Source organism: Cheilinus undulatus, linkage group 13, assembly GCF_018320785.1.
Source record: "Cheilinus undulatus linkage group 13, ASM1832078v1, whole genome shotgun sequence".
In the NCBI taxonomy this organism is placed as follows: Eukaryota; Metazoa; Chordata; class Actinopteri; order Labriformes; family Labridae; genus Cheilinus; species Cheilinus undulatus.
Window position 1 is genome coordinate 21,854,413 of NC_054877.1, and position 20,533 is coordinate 21,874,945.

At 39.8% G+C, this 20,533-nt stretch overlaps 1 protein-coding gene across 2 annotated transcripts in view; it reads right to left on the minus strand.

Moving 5' to 3' along the window:
- Nucleotides 1–20,533, minus strand: part of LOC121520571 (solute carrier family 22 member 23-like) — a 63,291-nt gene that overhangs the window by 17,840 nt on the left and 24,918 nt on the right. For both annotated transcript variants that reach the window (XM_041804085.1, XM_041804086.1), the window contains exons 4-5: nucleotides 3,725–3,893; nucleotides 1,969–2,096 (exon numbers count right to left, since the gene is read on the minus strand). In XM_041804085.1, coding sequence (XP_041660019.1) covers nucleotides 1,969–2,096; nucleotides 3,725–3,893 — 297 coding nt within the window. The remainder of the gene's footprint in view (nucleotides 1–1,968; nucleotides 2,097–3,724; nucleotides 3,894–20,533) is intronic.

Genomic DNA, 20,533 nt, shown 5'->3' on the forward strand with positions numbered 1-20,533 from the left:
TGACCTCGCGTGATCACGTGACTTCAGAAAAAAAAAAGCCACAGATGTCGATACTGTCTTGCTGTCTCTCCACAACAGAGTGTCCTGGCATGCATTACAGGTACAGCAACAATCATAAAACAAGGGAAAGACTCAGGGCGAAATCCTGGCTGGAATTAAGGTACCGTTGTGTTTATTGTTGTGAGCGGTCAAAGTACATATGATTCGTATTGTGACGCTACCCCGTGTGCTCACTCTCATTGGTTGTTGTGGGTACTCTGTCAGCAGCACTACGACCTAAAATCGTAAATATCAGACTCAGAGTCTGGCAGGCTACGACGTGATTTGGAGCAGTAAATTCATCGTGTTGACACCACACACATGCAGACTGCTCAGACAAATAATTGTTTGCGACGAGGCTCCAGTTGGTATACGCCCCCACGATCATCGGGGGAGGCAAATCTTGCCCCAAATTGGGCTTAAAATCCTGTAGTGTGTGGCTGGCCTAAGTGGAACTGTAATAAACACAGAATCATGTCATGCAGAAAGACGTGAGTTGTTTGGGCTGGTGGCAAGAGCACATCTCCCTTCTCTGTAGATGGGAGTACTAGCTTGGCAGCTTCCTGGCTAATTTATCCTATAGTAGCAGCAGCAGAAATCATAACTTCAGCTCCAGGGAAAAACCATTGACTAGAAGAGGACTTTACTGAACTATCAACAGTGGACATTTTTGTTTTTTCTGGACTACTCAAAAGAAACCATGATGGTTGGGTTCACTGTTTTAGCAGAGGTTACATTTGAGATCATCAGTTAACGAGGACTAATATGGGACAACTGAGAGTAAGACTCTTTTTTCATTTGTGTTTTCTGTGGCAGTTTAAGATGGTGTCAAGTCAACAGTGGTGGAGCACTGGTAAGTTATTTGTTTAGATAATTTGTTGGTGTTTTCAGCAGATTTTATCTGGCTGTTTATGTGTTAAACGTAGTCGTGTATTGTGTATTGTCTGGTAGGTGTTCCAAATGGCTGGAGTTCTTGAGGACTATCCATATTTTATCATTGAAATAAAAAATATAGATATCTCAGTTTAACTTTTCCAAGCACCAGGTTTTTGCTGCCTCTTCCCCAATCCCCACCCCTGCAGCTCCCTGAGAGTCCACTTGAGGCTGGTTATAAAGGCCAAGGAATCCCCATAAGATCCCATACCAAAATGCCCATTTTTACAGCAGAAATAAGGATGCAAGGTGCAAGACACAAATTTGGTTGCTATAGCTCTTTTCTCTACTTGTAAAAAAAAAAAAAAAAAAAAAAAAAAAAACTATACAGTGATGAAATGTTCTAACTTAATTGTTTGAATTATACGAAGACAAAGCATTATGCATAAATTTACACAAGTATGGGTTGGATTGAGTTAAGTGGCATGTGAGATTGTTGTAGCTGTTGCCAAGAGGCTTAGGGTCCCTTTAGCTGATTATTTAAAATTGAGAAGAGCCAGCATCAAATATTCAGTTATCAAATACTGGGACTGCAGTCATCTGCTTCATAACACCTCTTCAGAAATGAATGGGAGACATCACTACAACCACGCCCATGTTTATGAACATACGTAACAGTTACCCTGGGGTCAGTGGTAAAGTGCCTGACCTGCACCCATGTGCCATAATGTTAACTCAAGTCCACCCACCCAGGCTTTAAAAAAATAAAGGAACACTATAGACTGTTATAATGTGATGCTCAACACCCACTGCTACCTCTGAATGGTCTGTTTCTATGGCAACCAGACAGAAAACTGATATAACCTTGTCAATCTTCCCTTTTTAAGGAAAAACAGCTTGTGGCATACAGCAGCACACCCAAAAACAGCTTTGATAAAGTAACTGCAAAAAAAGTTGAAGAAGGTATTCAAATTTTAAGATTAAAAGAGCAATGACTATGAAAAGATGTAAAGGGGGGAGTTAATCTTTTAATCGAGTGTGAACAAATTTGGTCACCTGTGAGAATGTTGTCAGCATCCAGTTCCATGCTCACTCGGTTCTTCTGTGCGATGTGTCCCATGATCCACTTGGAGCGGCAATACTGCTGAGTGGCCAGCAGCCAACGCAGTGACTCAGGGAAGATCCTGAGGAGAAGACGGGGGGATGTCCTCATTAATAAGAGAATAAAAATGAATCAAAATGAAGATCTGAATCTCTCAGAATTACAACAAAGAAAATCCTTGTGTCATCATGATCACAATTAAAAGACAAGTGAGTCTTTTCAAACTTTTCATCAACTCTCAAATTAGCCCAACCATATGTTACCACATTAGAATGAACAAAATTAAACACACACATCTCACTTTCTACACCTAATTTCTGGTGGGTGCTTTGCATAATGTTGCACATATTCCTCTCTTGAGCAGTCAGGTTCCACCTTACACAAATATGTTTATCTTAAAAAAAAAAAAGTAAGCCAAAACACCACATTTTCCCAGCTGGTTCATTTTCTGTGGAACAGATGTTAACACAGAATTTATGATCTTGCACTAACGTGGTTTTATGTTGATTACCTAGATTCAACAAACTTCCATCATCTGCAATGGTGAACAACTCAGTCTTACCAGCTGTGTTTCTATGTATAGCTACCTTATTAGAGACAAATATTAAGTTTGTGTTTATGATAAAAAAAGATACTTACATCCATAGGGGTTGGGCAACAGCATAATGGTGTTCATATTTTTAGCATCGCATCGCATTGTATCACATCTTATCGCATCGTATCATATCAAATCACATTACGTTGCATTGCATTGTATCATTAATGTCTTGATAAAGCAAAAACCCTGAATGATAAGAGCAGAATCTTCTCCTAAAAGGCTGACTCAGGTTTGCTGATGTTTGAGCACATCCCGGTAAAGTGTGCCATTTTTAAAGCCCATTTTTGTTGTTCTATCGTTCATTCCATTTAATAAATAGCCAACAGTTCTATGTTTAGTTGAGTTATCTTATCCATCAACACCATGATCAAATGAAAACAATTTATCATGACCACTTTCACCATTTAAGCCACTTAACTGCTGCGTCTTTAGTCATTTATTGAGCTATCACACTGATCTATTTGTCAGGTTTCTGACCCCTACTCTGTTTCATTGTGGGAATCCTCATCGGTTTTCTACTTCCCACTGACAGAAGAGCTTTGCATTGGTATTTGATCAGATTAGTACCTTGTTATTTTTACAGCTTTTGAGAGGAAACTTCATGTTTTAAAAGAAAGCCAGCATCTTTGACACTTTGATTGAATGCATGTTGATAGTTTTTCTTCTGCTGACTTTATGTACACATTTGCATTGCTGTGCACCAGGAGGATAAATGGAGGTGAAATCATGAGTATTTATTGCCTTAGCTTTAAGAGGGACTGTGGTCACAGTAGAGGTCACTGTAAGTGTGTTAATGAAAAGACATTACATTTAATTCAGATGGGATTTTGTGGCTGAAAATTGTCCTTGGAGCTAACACATTCTCCAGGTCTTTGTTAAAAGCAAGAAAATCTGCAAAAGTCCCTCTGGTTTTAACAGGGTTTTATTTACACTGCTTCAACACTCATTTCTCTAAATCTAACACATGCTGAATTAAAGTGCAGATGGTGCCACATATTTATGCAGTACAAGTATCATGTAACACTACAAGTGAAAATCACCTTTTAAACAACGGCAAAAAGCAAAAAATGTGTCAGAGTCAAAGGGCACCAGATGCTCAGGTCTTTCCTTACCAGATGTAGGACAACATCAGCAGGAGGGGGCAGATGATGACCGCTTGGAGAACCTGCCAGTCTCGACAGAGGTACGCCACCCCAGGCATCAACAGCTGACCGCCCAGCACCACAAAATTGGCCACCATGGTCATGGAGAAACGCCATCCTGGCAGGCACAGCTCGATCCCTGGCAGCGATAACAAGGGGAGAGACAAAGGAGGAGAGAAAGAGTGTTATTGGGTGTCTGTAGCAGACAAAGATACAACATTGCTGTGTGTGGTAACAAGGCACTAAAGATTTCCAAAATATCATGTAAATAAGACAACAACAATCTACAGTGTGGACTCTTATGCATGGATACAAGATAAGGATTTCCATGCAAACATTTAGTGGAACTGAAAAAAACACTAGACTGCTTATACAACACCGATTAGTCATGAAGCTCCATTTTTATCTGGTCTTACAATCCACTATATGCTTTGTTTGAAGCATGTGTAATGGTTTAAATGCCCACCCCAACCCCCGTGTGAATGGGTACTGTCTTTATTTGTTTGCATTTGCAAATGCAAATAAAAGACAAATTTCTGCCTTTTGCATGCAAAAATAGACATGTAATTCTTATTCTTATAAGGTGGAATACAATCTACAGCAGGCATACCTGATGCACCAATAATGATTAAAAAGGAGTTTTAACTAGGTGTAATCAAAACAAGCACATAACACACACCAAAAGTGTATGACAGTGAAATCGGGCCCTTGCATTAGTGAAGTCAAATACTTTTCCCTGGATATATTTATTTAAAAAACCAAGACATGTATGCTGATTATTATACAACATTTACCCCCATACCTCAAAAACGTCAGCTTTAGATTGCACAGTTCAACACATAATACCTCCATTTCTATGTTCAGTCTTTCCATAAGGCATCTCTACAGATTAACTGGCGCAAGCCCTTTTAGGAAATCACTTTTTTGAAACAAGCTAGTTTCATGAATAACAGATGCAACCTGATTCAGGAGTATATGTCAAAACAATACTGGATCTGAACCTTAGCTGAGGTTTTATTGTGCTTACAGAAACAGAGTTCATAATTCAACCATGAAAACAGAACAAGACACGTGAAAAGGTGTAGCAGAAAGGACTAAAAATGGATCCTGACAGTGACAGTGATCCTCATTAAAGAGCTTTACATTGTTCTGATGTTAACTGCAAGATGTTAATCAGACCCCATTTACTCTGTTATTTTGCCGCCTGATGCTACAGTTGTTTAAATTCTTTTGTTCTCATTAATCGGCACTCAGTACCCCATCATGACAAAGTGAAAACCGAATTTAAGATTTTTTTTTCAATTTCATGGAAAATTAAACACTGAAATATCACATTGACATAACTATTCAGACAATTTTGCTTTCTTGAGTTTTTTGCTATCTCTAAGTGGGCTTTCATGTGTTTCGCACTGAAGAGAGGCTTCTGTCTAGTCACTCTGCCATTAGTGGAGGGCTGCAGCGATGGTTGTCCTTCTGGGACTTTGTCCCAACGTCACACAGGATCTCTGGGTCTCAGTCAGAGTGACCATTGGGTTCTTGGTCACCTCTCCTACTAAGGCCCTTCTCCCACAATTGTTCATTTTGACCAGACCAGCTCTTGGAAGAGAGTGAATCTTACTGTGAATTAAAAGCATTTTCAAATCCCTGCTGTTGTTGGGACACAAGACCACACTTTGGACATTACTAGAAAAATATTTTACATTTGCAAATTTTACACACTAAAGTGGTTGGAAAAAAGTCAGCAATACGTTCTCATATGAAAAAATAAAGAGTCATTGTGAGAGCTACACTGCACAGCAGAGTTTGTGACGTTAAGTAAAGATGATAAATAAGCATGTACACTTGTTGTTCAGAGACAGTGAAGAGGCTGAGACAGTAGGCTGCTGTGAGAGTGAACTAACCAGAAAGGGGTTCCTTGTACTCAATTCTCCTCTATCAGAATGGCACTGATTCATTCAGTCAGCCATTAGCATGCACACCACACTGGCAGCTAGCAACCACAGACAGTCCAGCCCTTTAGTTACTGCAGAGTGGAGCATGGCTTCACATCAAACCATAGAAAAGTGCACAGTACTGTAATACCACTTTTCTCAAACTGCACCAGGCTTTTGTACTGCTCCATTCAGCCCTTTTTGTTGTACATCATTGTTTTTCCCCTAAGGGGTCTTTTCTGCTGGTCAGGAATGTGAACAGTCTCCAGATGGGCCTTTCAAGGTGACAAGGCCAGCATAATACAGTGGGTGTCAGCGGCCCCACTTCATTCCAGTGCAAAAGACCGGAATTTCAATTAGGACTTGCCCCCTTCTGAGGACATGAATAATGCTCTCTGTTCACAGACACTATCGCAGCTGGAATGACAAAGCCAATGAGCTGAGTGCAGGGCGATGGGTGCAAGGCCTGCTGAGTTTGAACCAACTAACCTCGGGACCCCTTCTCTGAGTACCGCTGGGAGAAAAGTAACGGTTCACTGCTTATGGACCGCATGGGATTTGAATTCTTCAGCCATGTATAAGGCGTCATGTGCGCCAAACAGGCCACCTCATTGTGACAGAAAAGTACATCCTGTGGTGAGCTGTAGAAAAGTGCTCACACGAACAGACAGACACGCATTACTGTAAAAACTCTATTAGTAAATAAAGAATACAATCAAATAAGAGTGAAAATATACTAAATGTGGTGCATGCTTTGCAGACAGAGCTACAGAATGAAGACTAAAGTTTTGAAAATAAAAGGAGGCCTTGAGCTTCTTACTCCGGCTGACCCTAATCCTTCACAAACCCATTAGATCAGCATTCCCACAATGCTCTGCTGCACCCTCTGTTCTACTGACATAAATAATCTGATGTCACCTACTAGAAACTTGCCAAAGATGCTAACAAAGGTCTCTGGGGTGACAAAACAAGCCGGGTATACATCTTATTAAAACAGACAGACACATCCAAATGCACCAGGACACTAACTGTACTCAATGAAAGTGGAAATGACATCATCAATGATCGAGCCAATAGCCAATTAATAATAGTGGTAATCCTTAAAGTAGCTTTGGTTGTTTTGCTGACTTTGGCAAAACAAGAAAATGAATCACACGCTCTGCTACACACCGATGTAGCTCACCAAGCTTCTGTCAAGTACACAGCTTGTTCAAGGAGGCCCATTGTTTTACAAGTGAAAGAGATTGGTTGACCACTAAAGGCACTCAGTGCAGCCACTCCCTGTACCCACAGGCTAATGTCATGACCTTTCTCTGGTCACATGAGGTCCCTATGGCTCCATGCCATGATTTCACAGCCTAATACTAGCCACTCAATCTGGTGGACTCTGTGGCCTTTCTTTATACTGAAAGATAACAATGGTTTGTTTGCTATGATAATTGTTTGTTTCATTTTGGCAGCATCCACATTGGCAGAACAGTCCAAGTCTGGATTATAACAGGTGGAAAAGTGGGGCTGAAGTGCAGTGTCATCCTTCAGTTGTGTTTCCTCTTCTCCTCCTTTGGTTTTTTGTTTTGTTTTGTTTTTTACCTCACTGCAATAAAATCCTACACCTCAATGTCAATGACCTTTGAGTCATTGCTTGCATCTCTGAAATCTAAGTAATTAAACCGGCATGAAAAGGTGCCCATTAGAAGCCCTTTCCCTTCTACAGGCTCCATTAAAATGATTAAAAAAATGGCTTAGAAATTGGCAACATGAAAGAGATTGAACCAACTAAACAGATCATTTAAACTCCAAAATTAGTTTAATATAGTCCACTGTTGCCTCTTGACTGTACAGCAGCTACCATGTCAATTCAACATACTCATATGGAAGCCACTTTTCTTTGTTGACAAAAACTCTGATACTCCTTGGTGTCCTCATTTTTGAACAAATAAAAATAACAGTGCAAAAGTGCCCTCTTGGATACCCTCTCAGCAGACATAATGTGATTAACTGTCCTCTAGAATAGTTGTTCTCAGCTGGTCAAGCCTCAGGAGCCATCAACTCCTCATTGAGAAACCGTGACCCAAATTTCAATTATTCTTTGAGTTTAAAAGTTATAAACTATCTCTGAATATAAGTAAAACCAATTATATTGTTTTCTGTTCCAGGAGAAACCAAAGCGATGCTGAATTTTTTTTTTTTTCTTTTTAAGATTTATTTTTGGCCTTTTTGCCTTTATTGGATAGGACAGTGGATAGAGTCAGAAACAGGGAAGAGAGGGGGGAGACATGCAGGAAATAGTGCCACGGGCCAGATTCGAAACCCGGGTCGCCTGCGTATATGGCGCGCTCGACTACCAGCATGCCGCGATGTTGAATATTTAACTATGGAAAAAACTGTAGAGCTATTGAGAAATTTACAAAATTTCTAGCGGTTCACATCAATGAATTCCTGAATTTTAAGAGACACATTGATGAACTGACAAAGAAATTTTCGAAATATGTTTGCCTGTTTTTCGAGCAAAGTTATTTTTTCCACTTGAAGCTCTTCTAACTCTGTACAGGTCTCTATTTTGAGCCACACATAAACTACTGTAATATCATATGGTGTAATAACTTATTCTAGTTATGTTGATACATTACAAATCCTAAAAATGAAAATTATACGAGCCATATCATGGTCCCTCTGTTTTATAACCTAAAACCTTTGAAGCTAACTGAATGTAACATTTTTCAAAATGCTTGTAATAATGTTTAATGTAATATGGACTCGTGATCTTATTCCAATTTGCGCTCTCTCTCTCATGCACATAATACAAGGAACAAACAACTTTTAATATGTAAGAAATGTCAGCTAGAATTTTTAGTATGACCTGCAGAGGTCATCAAATCTGGAGTAAGCTTGAAACCACAATTAAAATGTCACCATCGTTGTCTGTCTTCAAAAAGAGCCTGAGACGCCAGCTCTTACTAAAATATGCTTAATAGCTTCCCATATGAAAAATATGCTCCAATTGCTTTACATTACTATTTTCTAAGTGCCATTGTCTACATGAACTTTATCAGTGTCATATCTAGGATCTTTAGAGTACATTTAAAACAGCATGTCCCAAATCACATACTTCTGTAATGAATATCAAATATCTTCAGTAGATAAGTGCACAAAGGGTGTTCACACTGAGAAGTAAACTCAAATGCATTATACCTCTGGCACATTCTAAACTGTCCAAGAACTGTGTGTGGAACAATAGACACTTCACACCCTCAGTGAATGCTGTATTGGTGAAGTAGCAGATACTCTGCTGTTAGCATGCTAGTGCGCTAGCTAATGTAAGCATACGCTAGCTAGCAAAAAGGTTATTAGCAACTGCTGCAGAGTTAACAAATAAAAAGGCATTTAAGGCCAAATTAGTTCATTTTCTTTAGGTGGATGTTAACCCCCTCAAAATAGCATCTTAAGATACATTTTAAGTTTTACTATCTGCAGTATTTAGCTTTGTCCAGCAGAGGGCAGTGGTAGCATTGGTAGCATTTCAAACAACTGAAATAGCTACTTTCAAGTTTTTCTAAGTGAAACTTGTCTTCAGATGTGTTTAAAAGAAGAATGAGTTGAAGATTGCAGAGGATTACCTGATTTTATCTGGTGAGTCAAGCATGTGAACTAGCTATGATTGCTCGGTCAATAACTCATGTAGGCTAGCTTGTTCTTTCTTCCGTTTGTGTTTTAAAATGTGATAGCTTCCAGAAATGTAAGTTAAAAAACAGTCAGCGTAAAACTTGTGTTACCAGTTAAAAGACAGAAAGAGACCATTAAAGTACAGTTATTTCACAGTTATTTGCCGTAAATTCATCTTCTTTGCATTTTGAGACGTTTAAAAATCCAGATCTGGTTAAAAAAACGAATAGATTAATGATATATTGTTCTGATTGTGCAGGTTGCATTTTTAAATACACATTGATTTGAGAAAGGGACAGGTCGTGGGGGAGCGTGCCACTGAGAAGCTGAGGACACACCAGAGCTGAAGAGGACCCAAGGCTGGTGTGCAGAGAGGCAGTTACCAGTCAGCGGACAGAGTTTTCTCCATCCGGACATCCAGATAAGCACAAAAAATATCAAAACACTGCAGTGATAGAACTAGAAAAGTACTCAGAGAGCGCAGACCTCTGCCATTATCCCTATCTCCCAATAGTGAAGAATCCTTTAAAAACATTCCTGGATCCAGACTGTGATCCGGATCACTCCCAAAATCTAATTTGCTGATTACTCCCTCACCGGTGGGGTGGAGACACGGTGAGGCAAAGCATTGGTGTCGCTACGTGTGGACTGTCATGGCGGAAGCACCCATGGTCTCACTGGATGACTGAAAGTCATGGCAGAGGGAGAATATTCCTCTATTCCTCCCAGCATTGTCAGTATTCTCACTACAATTTGCTGTCTTTCTCTCTGTTATGCTCCGACTTGTCTCCTCGACTGGGCGTGTGTCTTTCAAACTCTATGAACTCCAAAACTTTGAATAAGTTACTCATGTCTCCTGGTGTAAAGTGGTAACAGTGCAGACCTCTGTCATTAGCCCTTTCTCCCAATAGTAAAGAATCCTTTAAAAAATTCCTGGATCCAGATGGTGTTCCAGATGAGTCCCAAAATCTAATTGAGTCTTCCTTAAGCGATTTCTGACATTTTCTGAAAATTTCATCAAAATCCGTCCATGAATTTTTGAGTTATGTTGCTAACAAACAAACGAACAAACCCACCCTATTACATACATACATACATATATTTCCTCATAGCTCTGAATATTTTTTTTCTTTATTCTGGGTATTATTTCTCCTTAACTTGAGTCAATAAGAGGAGCAAGAAAACAGAGTTCCCCCAAACTTAAAGGGCAGCACAAAAAACATTTGTCACTTCCTGTTAGTGCAAAAGATCAGTGCAGATTTGGGAACAGTACTGTTATTAAGTGCTCTGTACTGAAACCAAGTAAGTGTAATACAGTATACATACAGACGTATGTGGTTTGAGACATGCTGTTGCTGACACTAGTTAACAGGTAAAAAATACATTGTTTTACCTGCTATATTGTACCCTACCAACAGCCCTCTAGGTTGCAGGAAAATGTTAAGTCATTAAATTACAATACTTCCTCAAATCCCATAGTTAATATTTTTTGTAGACCTGAAATACAACATTACAGTAGTACAAAAACATTGTAACCTCCCACCTAGCGATGGGGTACCTGGAAATAGCAGACATTTCAATAGGAAAAACACTGCACCTTCAAAGTCATGGTTACACATGGAAACTCTTGGTGTGGCCAATCCAGGCACATGTAAAGCTGCTGATGAGTTTTTGGAGTGCTTCCTCTGAGTGAAAGCCCAGTGCTGCTTTGTCAGCAAACAGCACTTCCCTGATAAGAACCCACTGAACCTTGGTCTTTGCCTACAGTTACTGCAGACCAAGGGGGATTTTTGTGTGAAGGCAAATTGCACCCTCGGTCGAACATAGTGATCACATAGGAGAATAAATCAAACAGTAGGGGCTGAGTGCACAGCCCTGATGAACACAGTTAATTGGGAAAGTCTCTGAGAGTACCCTTCACTATTCTAAAGAACATAATCACCTGAAGGCAAAGGCATGAAAAAGGCTTGAAGAGACTTCTGTGTAAAATATCAAAGGTCTTTCTTGGGTCATGGCACATCTACAAGTACAGTGACAGATCATCCTTAATGTGGATCACTGAGACTTTACAGGTATCTATGAGCAAGAACAACTGCAGTTTATTTACAATTACTGTGGAAAATTACTTTCAAAGAATGCTCTGAAGGGGAATTCTTACTCTTGTCTTTGTTGATATATAAGCTGAGAGTTTTGGCAAACAAATAACCTGCGGCATTCTCTCCTCTCCCAGGCCCTTAAAAGAGGCTATTGACGAAGAATGAGGTTATACTCATTGATTCGTCCCTTATTTGGAGCTGCAAAGAATACCAACTAGCTCTGACTAGCCACAGGGTCTTTCTTTAGATCTATGTGTGCTGAAACCAATGGGAGATTCTTCTTTGATATTTTTTGTGTGAGTGGATTTGTATGTCAAAACTAACCCACTTCTTCTTCTCCTTTCTCCCACACACTAAAAGATCAGCACAAACCAAGAAGTTACCAAAATGAAACAGAATGACCCGCACACAAGAAAAATCAGACATAAATATGCTTCTAAGGTTTCCGGACACATATGATTCATCATTCTGACTACATAAGAACTGAAACAGCATTCATATCTTTTTTAAACTCATCAAATGAAAGTGTAAAGGTTGGTTTTGCTGATTTGAACAATCACTGGACTTCACTCAGGAATCTGAGCTGTGAGATAGCTTGAGGTTATGTCATTCAGTGACTCGCACAAGGGTTCAAAATGAATCCCGATCCAAGTAGGCCAAGTCCAACACAACTATCAAGCCATGCACTCTGCTGTTAAAATAGGAAAAAAGTCATCTAAAATGAATGAGGACAGATATGTAGTCTAAAGAGTGAAAAGGGGAAGTCTGCAGAGCAACCAGATTTGCAAACTCTGCAGAAAAATGAACTTTAGCCCTGCTTAGAGGAAGAAAACTGAGTCTGCACCTTAACTCATTTATCGGGAGACAGCTAGAGCAGAATGAGGGGAAGGATGAGGATGGGTCAAATTGTGTATCATGGAAAATACTTTTCTTTGCCTAAAAGGCCTTTGCTGTCTGCCGACCATTGTCTGCCTCTTTGTATTCTCCCACAGTCCTCTCAGATCACTCAGTACGTAAAGTCCATGCTAAAGAATTTTAAATATCTACACAGATGTTGAAACTACAAGAGAACCCAGATGTGAGGACAAATATTAAAAGATTGAACTGTTACATTTTTGTACAGAGCAAAGATATAAACAAAACAGCACACCAAGTGACCTTCCTGGTTCAGACTGCAAGCAATCCCAGAATGCTTTGTAAATCGTTCGCAGCATTAAACTGGAAGGCCAGTTTTTTTCTTCATCTATGAAATAAAAATGTTGCTTTACTATGGATGAAGTTGTAGTGATGGCTGAAAACAGGCTGTACATGTTGGAGCATAAGCCAGAGGTGAGTAAAAACTGATTTGCTGACGTTGTTGTGATGGCTGCAGAAAACTATCAGCATGATACGGGCATTGGAAGTTAGCATAGAGTTAATGATTATATTGGCAACCAATATGCCTGCTGGAAATATCAACAAATATCTGCTAGAAATATCAGCTTTATGAATCAATAATTGTGGAGTGTAAAGCCAGTTTAATGCTTGACGCATCCATGTTCATGTCTGTGTGTCAAATCAAATCTTCAGACACGCCCCTTCGTGAAGCCCCAGTGCAGCAAACTTTTTACAAACACCTAAAAACAAGTAACCCCAGCTCCTACCATCACAAAGCTCCACTTTACCAAGAGGAGGCCCTGGAGAAGAACCCCCTCAGCCAGCTGATCCTGAAGCTCAACTCAGTACCAGACCCCTGGACAGTCCTGAAACTATCCCAACCAATCAGATTATAGAACAAAAAAGAGAATTACATTAACTATTGGACACGTGCAGCAAGAAATCTAAGTAAACTCCAGTGTTGTTTGACTTTAAACAGACAGTACACTGTAGCAGATTATTTAAACACAGTGACTGATGAGAAACTGAGGAGGAAATTGACCATGTACAGACTCAGATCACTGTTTGAACACAGACAGGTAGACACAAACACACCTGGCAACCTGGAGAGGACAAACTGTGTCAGCTCTGTACACAGAAAGAGGAAGAAACCCACTTCCTGCTGCACTGCAGTAAATATGAACATATCAGAAAAGAGATAATCAACCACCTCAGACAATAAGATCCTCACTTTGATTCAGTACAGGATGAAATTTAATGACATACATATTAGGACAACATGGAACTGTCTGCATAGATTCTGCGAATCATCCAGTCTCCTTACCAACACTCTGAATTTTATTTATTATTTTTTAATTACTAATGATATCACAGTATAAAACTGTACAAACATTCAGAGAGTGTGTGTTTTTAAATTGTTTTGTGCACGGCTTTGACAGCAACAGATTTGTTCATGCCAGTAAAACAATTTTGAAATTGAAATTGTTGATTTGTGTCAACAAAACAAGTGTTTAACGAAGTCTACTAAACAATCTGCCGCACACTGAAATCGACTTTACTCAAACTTTGTTATGAGCGAACAACTCATTTCGCCCGTAGCTTCTTCAGGTTCACCCAGCATACTCAAACGGGTATACACAGGTATGCTTACACATGGTCACATGACCATGTGACCATGTGTAAGCATGGTCACATGGAAAACACATTAGCCAGTGTGAGATTTATGAAGAAAACACAATAAATAATTGCATCTCACAAAAAGCAGCTCAAATCCTGTGCTTCACTGAAGGTTATATGGTTCAATAGTATTCAGTTCATAGATCCAAAAAGCCTCCCTTCTTAAGAGTTTGTTAATCAGATTGTCACCTCTAGGTTTGGGTGTCACTCTTTCAATACCAATGAACTTCAGGGTCGAGGCTGACCCGTGATTACTACTGTAAAACATACCACAGAGGAACTGACAAGGGAGGAAGCTGAAACCACAATGGACTTAGCATGAAGCTAATAGCTAACCACAGAAGCTTCTTCACACAGTCATGTTTGATGTAGGGATGCGTATGGTTAAACAGTTAAATTCATTTATCAAATTAGCCAGTGTGAGATTTATGAGTCGGTTAAACTGATTACCTACAATTTTTATAAACGAGGGCTTGAAATCCAGGTCTATAATGCTCTTTTAAACCGTAATGAACCTCCTGCCACTAGAGGCTGCTGTAGCTACAGTGAATGGCCGCTGCCTTCCTGTCTGAGCTTCCCCCGGCACTTCACTAGACGTAAATATGAGGAGCTTAGCAGTTAGCATGTAGTAGGAAGAGTGCGGTGTGACTGTTTTTTTAAATTAGTAATTGAAAGTAAAGTAGGATTTAGGCTGTCGGGGTTGAACTTATGTATAACCACTCAACCCAAGTGAAAGGAGGCCACATATCAAAGCACAATATTCATTTATAGAGAGATACGAAGGCGGGCAGAGCTAGCTGCTAATGTTAGCCACATTGTACAGAGTGTATCAGGCCGACATCATACCCACTAACACAGAGACCCTATGATAAATTTGACTGTTTTCTTTGTATTTTCTTCTCTTTAGACTAATTGGTTAAATGCAATTTAACTTGGAGATTTGGCGCTTTGAAAGGCGAGACCAGGCTGAGACTCTGGTTGTCGGAGAACACAGCCTGTTGGTGTTCATCCTCTCGTTCAACACCAGACAGTACACAAACAAAACTGAAAAATATGTGATTATTTGTTGCCATGTCTGGGTCTCTCACGCTGAAAACATCAGTTATCCAAGGACAGCAATTTGTGTCTTTGTTCACAATTACACTTAAGTGTGTTTCCTAAGGGCTCAAGCTTTATGTCTGAACTGCATTAAAACCTGTTCTGATAAGCCTGATTACACTGAATCATGTTGTAGTGTCCTGACAGCATGTAAGTGATGCATCGCAAAGAAGCGTTACCTTTTTTCCCTGTCATTTGTTCCTGTTTTTTTTCTCTTTCGTCATGTTAAAGGGATACTTCAACATTTTGGCAAATTCGCCTATTGCCATAATTCCTATAGTCTTAGTAATAGGTTAGTTTCCTTTAGTTGTCGGTGCAAGCTGTTTCTAGATCCGGGGGGACCGATATACCAGCTGCACAGCTAACGCTATGCAAGCAGATGGTATTTTTTGCTTTCCCTCATCAAACTCATCAAATACACAATCCAACTACTCCAAAACACTCTCGAGGACAAGTTGTGACCTGTACATTCACCACGCTAAAATGAATCTTTAAATATTGGCATACTGGATGTCAACAACAATCCAATCACCGTGCATCCCTACTTGTTGTTCTTACTTTTTCAGTCAGCTCACTTCCAATTTATATTTCATTTCTTTTAACTACTTTGTTGGAGGAGAGAATGGACAATCATATAAGGGAGGTCCATTTGATAGCAGTAAATCTCTGCAGTGGTGTTTGGCATACCTGGTGGCAGTCCTCAAAGAGACATAGCCATATGGTTGCAAATGAAAGGCCCCTTTTTTAAGCATACTGATCTGCAGGCATTACTAAGGTCATACCAGCTTGAGCCATACCCATCGATGGCAAACAAACAGTCTAAGAGGAAGAAAGGTAGAGAAAGGAGGCAGGGTAACAAAGCAAGCTGTCTGTCAGACTGTACCAACAGGAGAGAATCTGACAGTGACACAAAGGGAGCCATTTACACAGAAAAATGCACACAGAGCCTCCATCTTTCTCAGCTGCCCCTTGTGAGAGATTAATGTGAATGGTATCAAGAGGGCACCACGGAGAGAGGAAGGAGCTCATTATAGGCAACACAGGGACAGCTATGAGGACGAGACTAGCCTGGTCTGGCCTTGACTAACCTGGGCAGGTTCAGCAGGAAGAAGATTATATGTCAAAGATCATCCTGGGTGAATAGAGAAGTAACTTCACAAACATAAGAAAGGAATTAACAGGGGAATTTGTGAATATCTGTAAAATCACATGTACGACTGAGCAGATGGCTGACATAAAAGAGAAAATCTTCAAAAAAGCATTTTCTGCACACCATTTCTGACTTTACTCTCTGACGTAGATTCTGAAAAAACTTGATAGAGTATTGCCAAGAAGTCATAACACAGTCACATGTTTTATGGTCTGTAACCATGGCCTATGTATTTATGGGCCATGTATGCACACTGCATAGCACTTATTCATTCTTTAAACATGTGAATCCTTACTACTGTACCACCAAATACTTTTAAAGACAATCTACATCGTCAGACTCTCCCTGACTGAGCATTTAGATTTGAATGTATTTCTAAATTAATTGTACTCTATGGAATTTTAAGTGCAAAACAAATCTGCAGTGCCTTTGATGTCCACAGGAGGCTAACTCCAAATGCCAAGAAATCCCTATCATTTCCCATGTTTTACAGCAAAATAAGCATGGGATGGTTTTGGTCTTGATAGCAAACTGATTTATTTTTCCAACTGAAAAGGGGGGATTTTTTAAATGCAACTCATACATACTGGTTACATTAAGGCTTAGAGTTATGCATGACAGGAGCAAAGCTGATTTGACTGACAAGCAGGTGTGTTGTAGCTAGTGCTGCACAATTTGCTAATATTGTGCAGCACTAGCTGCATTTGAGATTACATTGGCAGAGATGTGACCGTATTGTTAGTAGTTTGATATTGCATGACAGAAATGTCAAGAAAGGAGAAAGGAGAAAAGCTGATATGGACACTGCCACACTGTGGTGACATCCTTGTTGGGGAATACGAATATCATAAAGAGCCACTTGACAACCTTATCACCCTGAAAAGATTTGCGAAGATGCAAGGAGCAAAGTCTGTCTAGGCCAAAGACTCTTTAGGACGAGTTCACAATCCTCCTTCCCCACAACAGCACAAGGGCTCATCAGATCACAAGGTGTACCATGAAATATTCCATAAGACCTACAGATATTTTCAGTGGTGGACAATGAAGGTATTAGAGGGTTAGTATATAGGGTTATAGGGTTATATACAGTATCTTTTTTACATCACAATGAAGTGCACACCACAGAGAGAAGGAAATCTTGCCTGAAGTCATTTGATTCTTACCTCTGGCTTAACTAGGTCCAAACAAAAATGTACTTCTTTTCCATATGCATTTATCACACAGAGATAGACAGTGACTGCTGAAGGGTTTCCAAAATTGCTTTGTCAGAAACCAATGGGGGATGTCACTCACTGAAACTACATTCTTTTATTTTACAGTTGGTTCTTATCTTAACAATTCTCATGTATCTCAGGCTGTGCCAGAGGGGTTGTGAGCCGAAGGAATGAGTGTATGAAGCTTGATCGGGTTTATTCTGGAGCATCACATGAGCAGAGCAATTCATCAAAGTGAAAAGCATATTATTGCTGCATTAAGGGGGTAAAACATATTAAGATTGTGTCTTGCTGAAGCTAAGTAATAACTGTCATATCTTGACTGTAAACTGAATCTTAAATGCAGACTGGCAGCCCAGTTTTCTTCACTCCAGTGTTTTTACTAAGATAGCTTCTGTGTGTTTTCCTGTTCACTACCAATACTCGTCAAGTTTATGTACAAAAGGAGTGAGAGTCAACATTACTCACACAGTCAATAAAGTCTGAGTGTCTGGGTGTGACAGGAGCACTGCTGACATGAATGCCTGAAAACTTTTTTACCCCCTCAGATATGACATCTGCTACAGACAAGTCATGACTGCAACATTCCTGGTCTAGACATTAAAGCTGTGGATTAAACAATCACTCTCTGTCTTGATGCCTTGCCTTTGTTGTCTATTTTGCCCGCCTCGTCTTACATCTGTTATTTTAGAATCCAAGTGTGACGGGTTTCCAAAAGTATGACAAAGTTATTAACTAAACTTAATACACTGTTCTTGAGACAAAGTAGTAGTTCAAACAGTATACATGACAGCAGGGTTTCCATTAACTAACATTGCCGGTCTTTGGCCAGAAGATTCACAGGCAGAAGTCTGGCAAATAAGAATATTAAAAGCCAAAAAGTCCATGTGAAAAACATGGAAATTACCAAATAAGAAAACAATAAACAATGACATTTTATACATTGTGTAACCTTGAAGATACAATGCAAGAACCCTTTAATATGAACTCAAAGTAATATGAAATCTTTAGTAAATTTACGATGACCTACCTCTGGTTCTGCAGTGGCAACCCATGGTTAAATTAGGCGTGTGAATATTCATGTGATCTACATGGACGATGTCAAACAAAGCCTGTCTCCAGAAAAGTTTAGAGCTCCTGAAGACAGGGAATGCAGGGAATCAGTGGTATGGAAGGATTTTGAGTTTGTCATCACTGCAGGTAATAAAGAAGAAGAAGGGGACTGTAGATAGCTGAGCAGTATAGGCACCGATGCAGTGGCCCGGACAAGGATGGGCCTGGGCTGAGCAGAGAGTTTTAGTGGATTTTAATGAGTGGGCAAATCTACCTTTGACCAGTTCTCTAGAAGTGGGACTGTATTCAACACAGAATCACATCATACAGAAAGGCATGGATCGTTAGGGCCAAGAGATTACTTCCCTGTAGCTGGGTGTCCATGCTCAGGGCATCCATGTCAGCAGCAGCAGCAGTGTGGGAAGACTCACTGATGAAGACTGTACAAAGCTATCTACTGTCGACGCTTTCGTCATTCTTTTGGACTACTCTAAAGTAACCACAATGGTTGGATTTACTGTTTTAGTGGAGGTTACAGCTGTGATCATCAGTTTATGAGGACTTTTGTCCATGTAGTGTAGCAACAAGAAGTCTCTATATTCACAAGTTTTTGTTGGAACATGATGACATTGGGATTGTATTTGTTAGGTCTACATGCTCAGTACTACTGAAGCCCTAAGAGGACATACACTATATTGCCAAAAGTATTCGCTCACCTGCCTTGACTTGCATATGAACTAAAGTGACATCCCATTCTTAATCCATAGGGTTTAATATGATGGTGGTCCACCCTTCGCAGCTATAACAGCTTTAACTCTTCTGGAAAGGCTTTCCACAAGGTTAGGAGTGTGTTTATGGGAATTTTTGACCATTCTTCCAGGAGCACATTTGTGAGGTCACACACTGATGTTGGACGAGAAGGCCTGGCTCTCAGTCTCCACTCTAATTCATCCCAAAGGTGTTCTGTTGGGTTGAGGTCGGGACTTTGCAGGCCAGTCAAGTTCATCTACACCACACTCACTGAGCTCCTGAGAGCGACCCATTCTTTCACAAATGTTTGTAGAAACAGTCTGCATGCCTAGGTGCTTGATTTTATACATCTATGGCCATGGAAGTGACTGGAACACTTGATTTCAATTAATTTGATGTGCAAGTGAATACTTTTGGCAATATAATGTACGTCCATTTCATCTTGCTCTGTTTTTTTTTTGTGATAATGAGTACATTTTGGTTGTTTTCTTTAGATCCTGAGCCATTGTGTTAAAATCTCAAGTAATTAACCCAAAATCTGTTATCCCATACATAAGTCATCACCTTGAGAAACTTGCTGGTTATTACAAAATAAATGAGCAGAATAAAACTGACAAATGTATGTCCATTTCATCTTCCTTGTAGCTGCAAATTTAGTTTAGAACCAGACCAGGTCACGTCAACTTCATTAATCAATGACAATATAGTACATTGACTAAATCCAGCAGAAAACGGAATGTTATTACTGTTTGTGCAAAGTATTTGGAAGTGTTGCTCTGCTTGTTAATGTCCCACATGAGACTGTCGGGGGTGGAGGGAGGTCACTTTGTAAGGACTTGTGCTGGAAGCTGTAGGGTTACTGGTTCAAGGCCCAGTGGATCCAAGTCTGGAAATTGGTCTGGTAGCTGGAGAGGTACCAGTTCATTTCCTGAGTACTGCTGAATGGACTATGATGTCTCTCCATTAGTGCATGTGCATGTTTTTCAGCCTATGTGTGTGTAGCTTGTTCAACAACAGAGTGCAAAAATAGAATTTTCCCTTGAGGGATTCACAAAGTATGTCTTCTTCTTCTAAATACCAAGAGAAAGGGAATAAAACTGTGACACAAAAGAGTATCTTGTATTATTATTATTATTGTCAATAAAATAAATGACATCCCCCTAAAGCATTATTGCAAGTTAGTTCCTGAATATTCTGCATTATAAACAACTTTTTCCTTTTATATCACCACAGTTGTTATGAGCATTTGTGTCAAAGGTTACTGAGAGCAA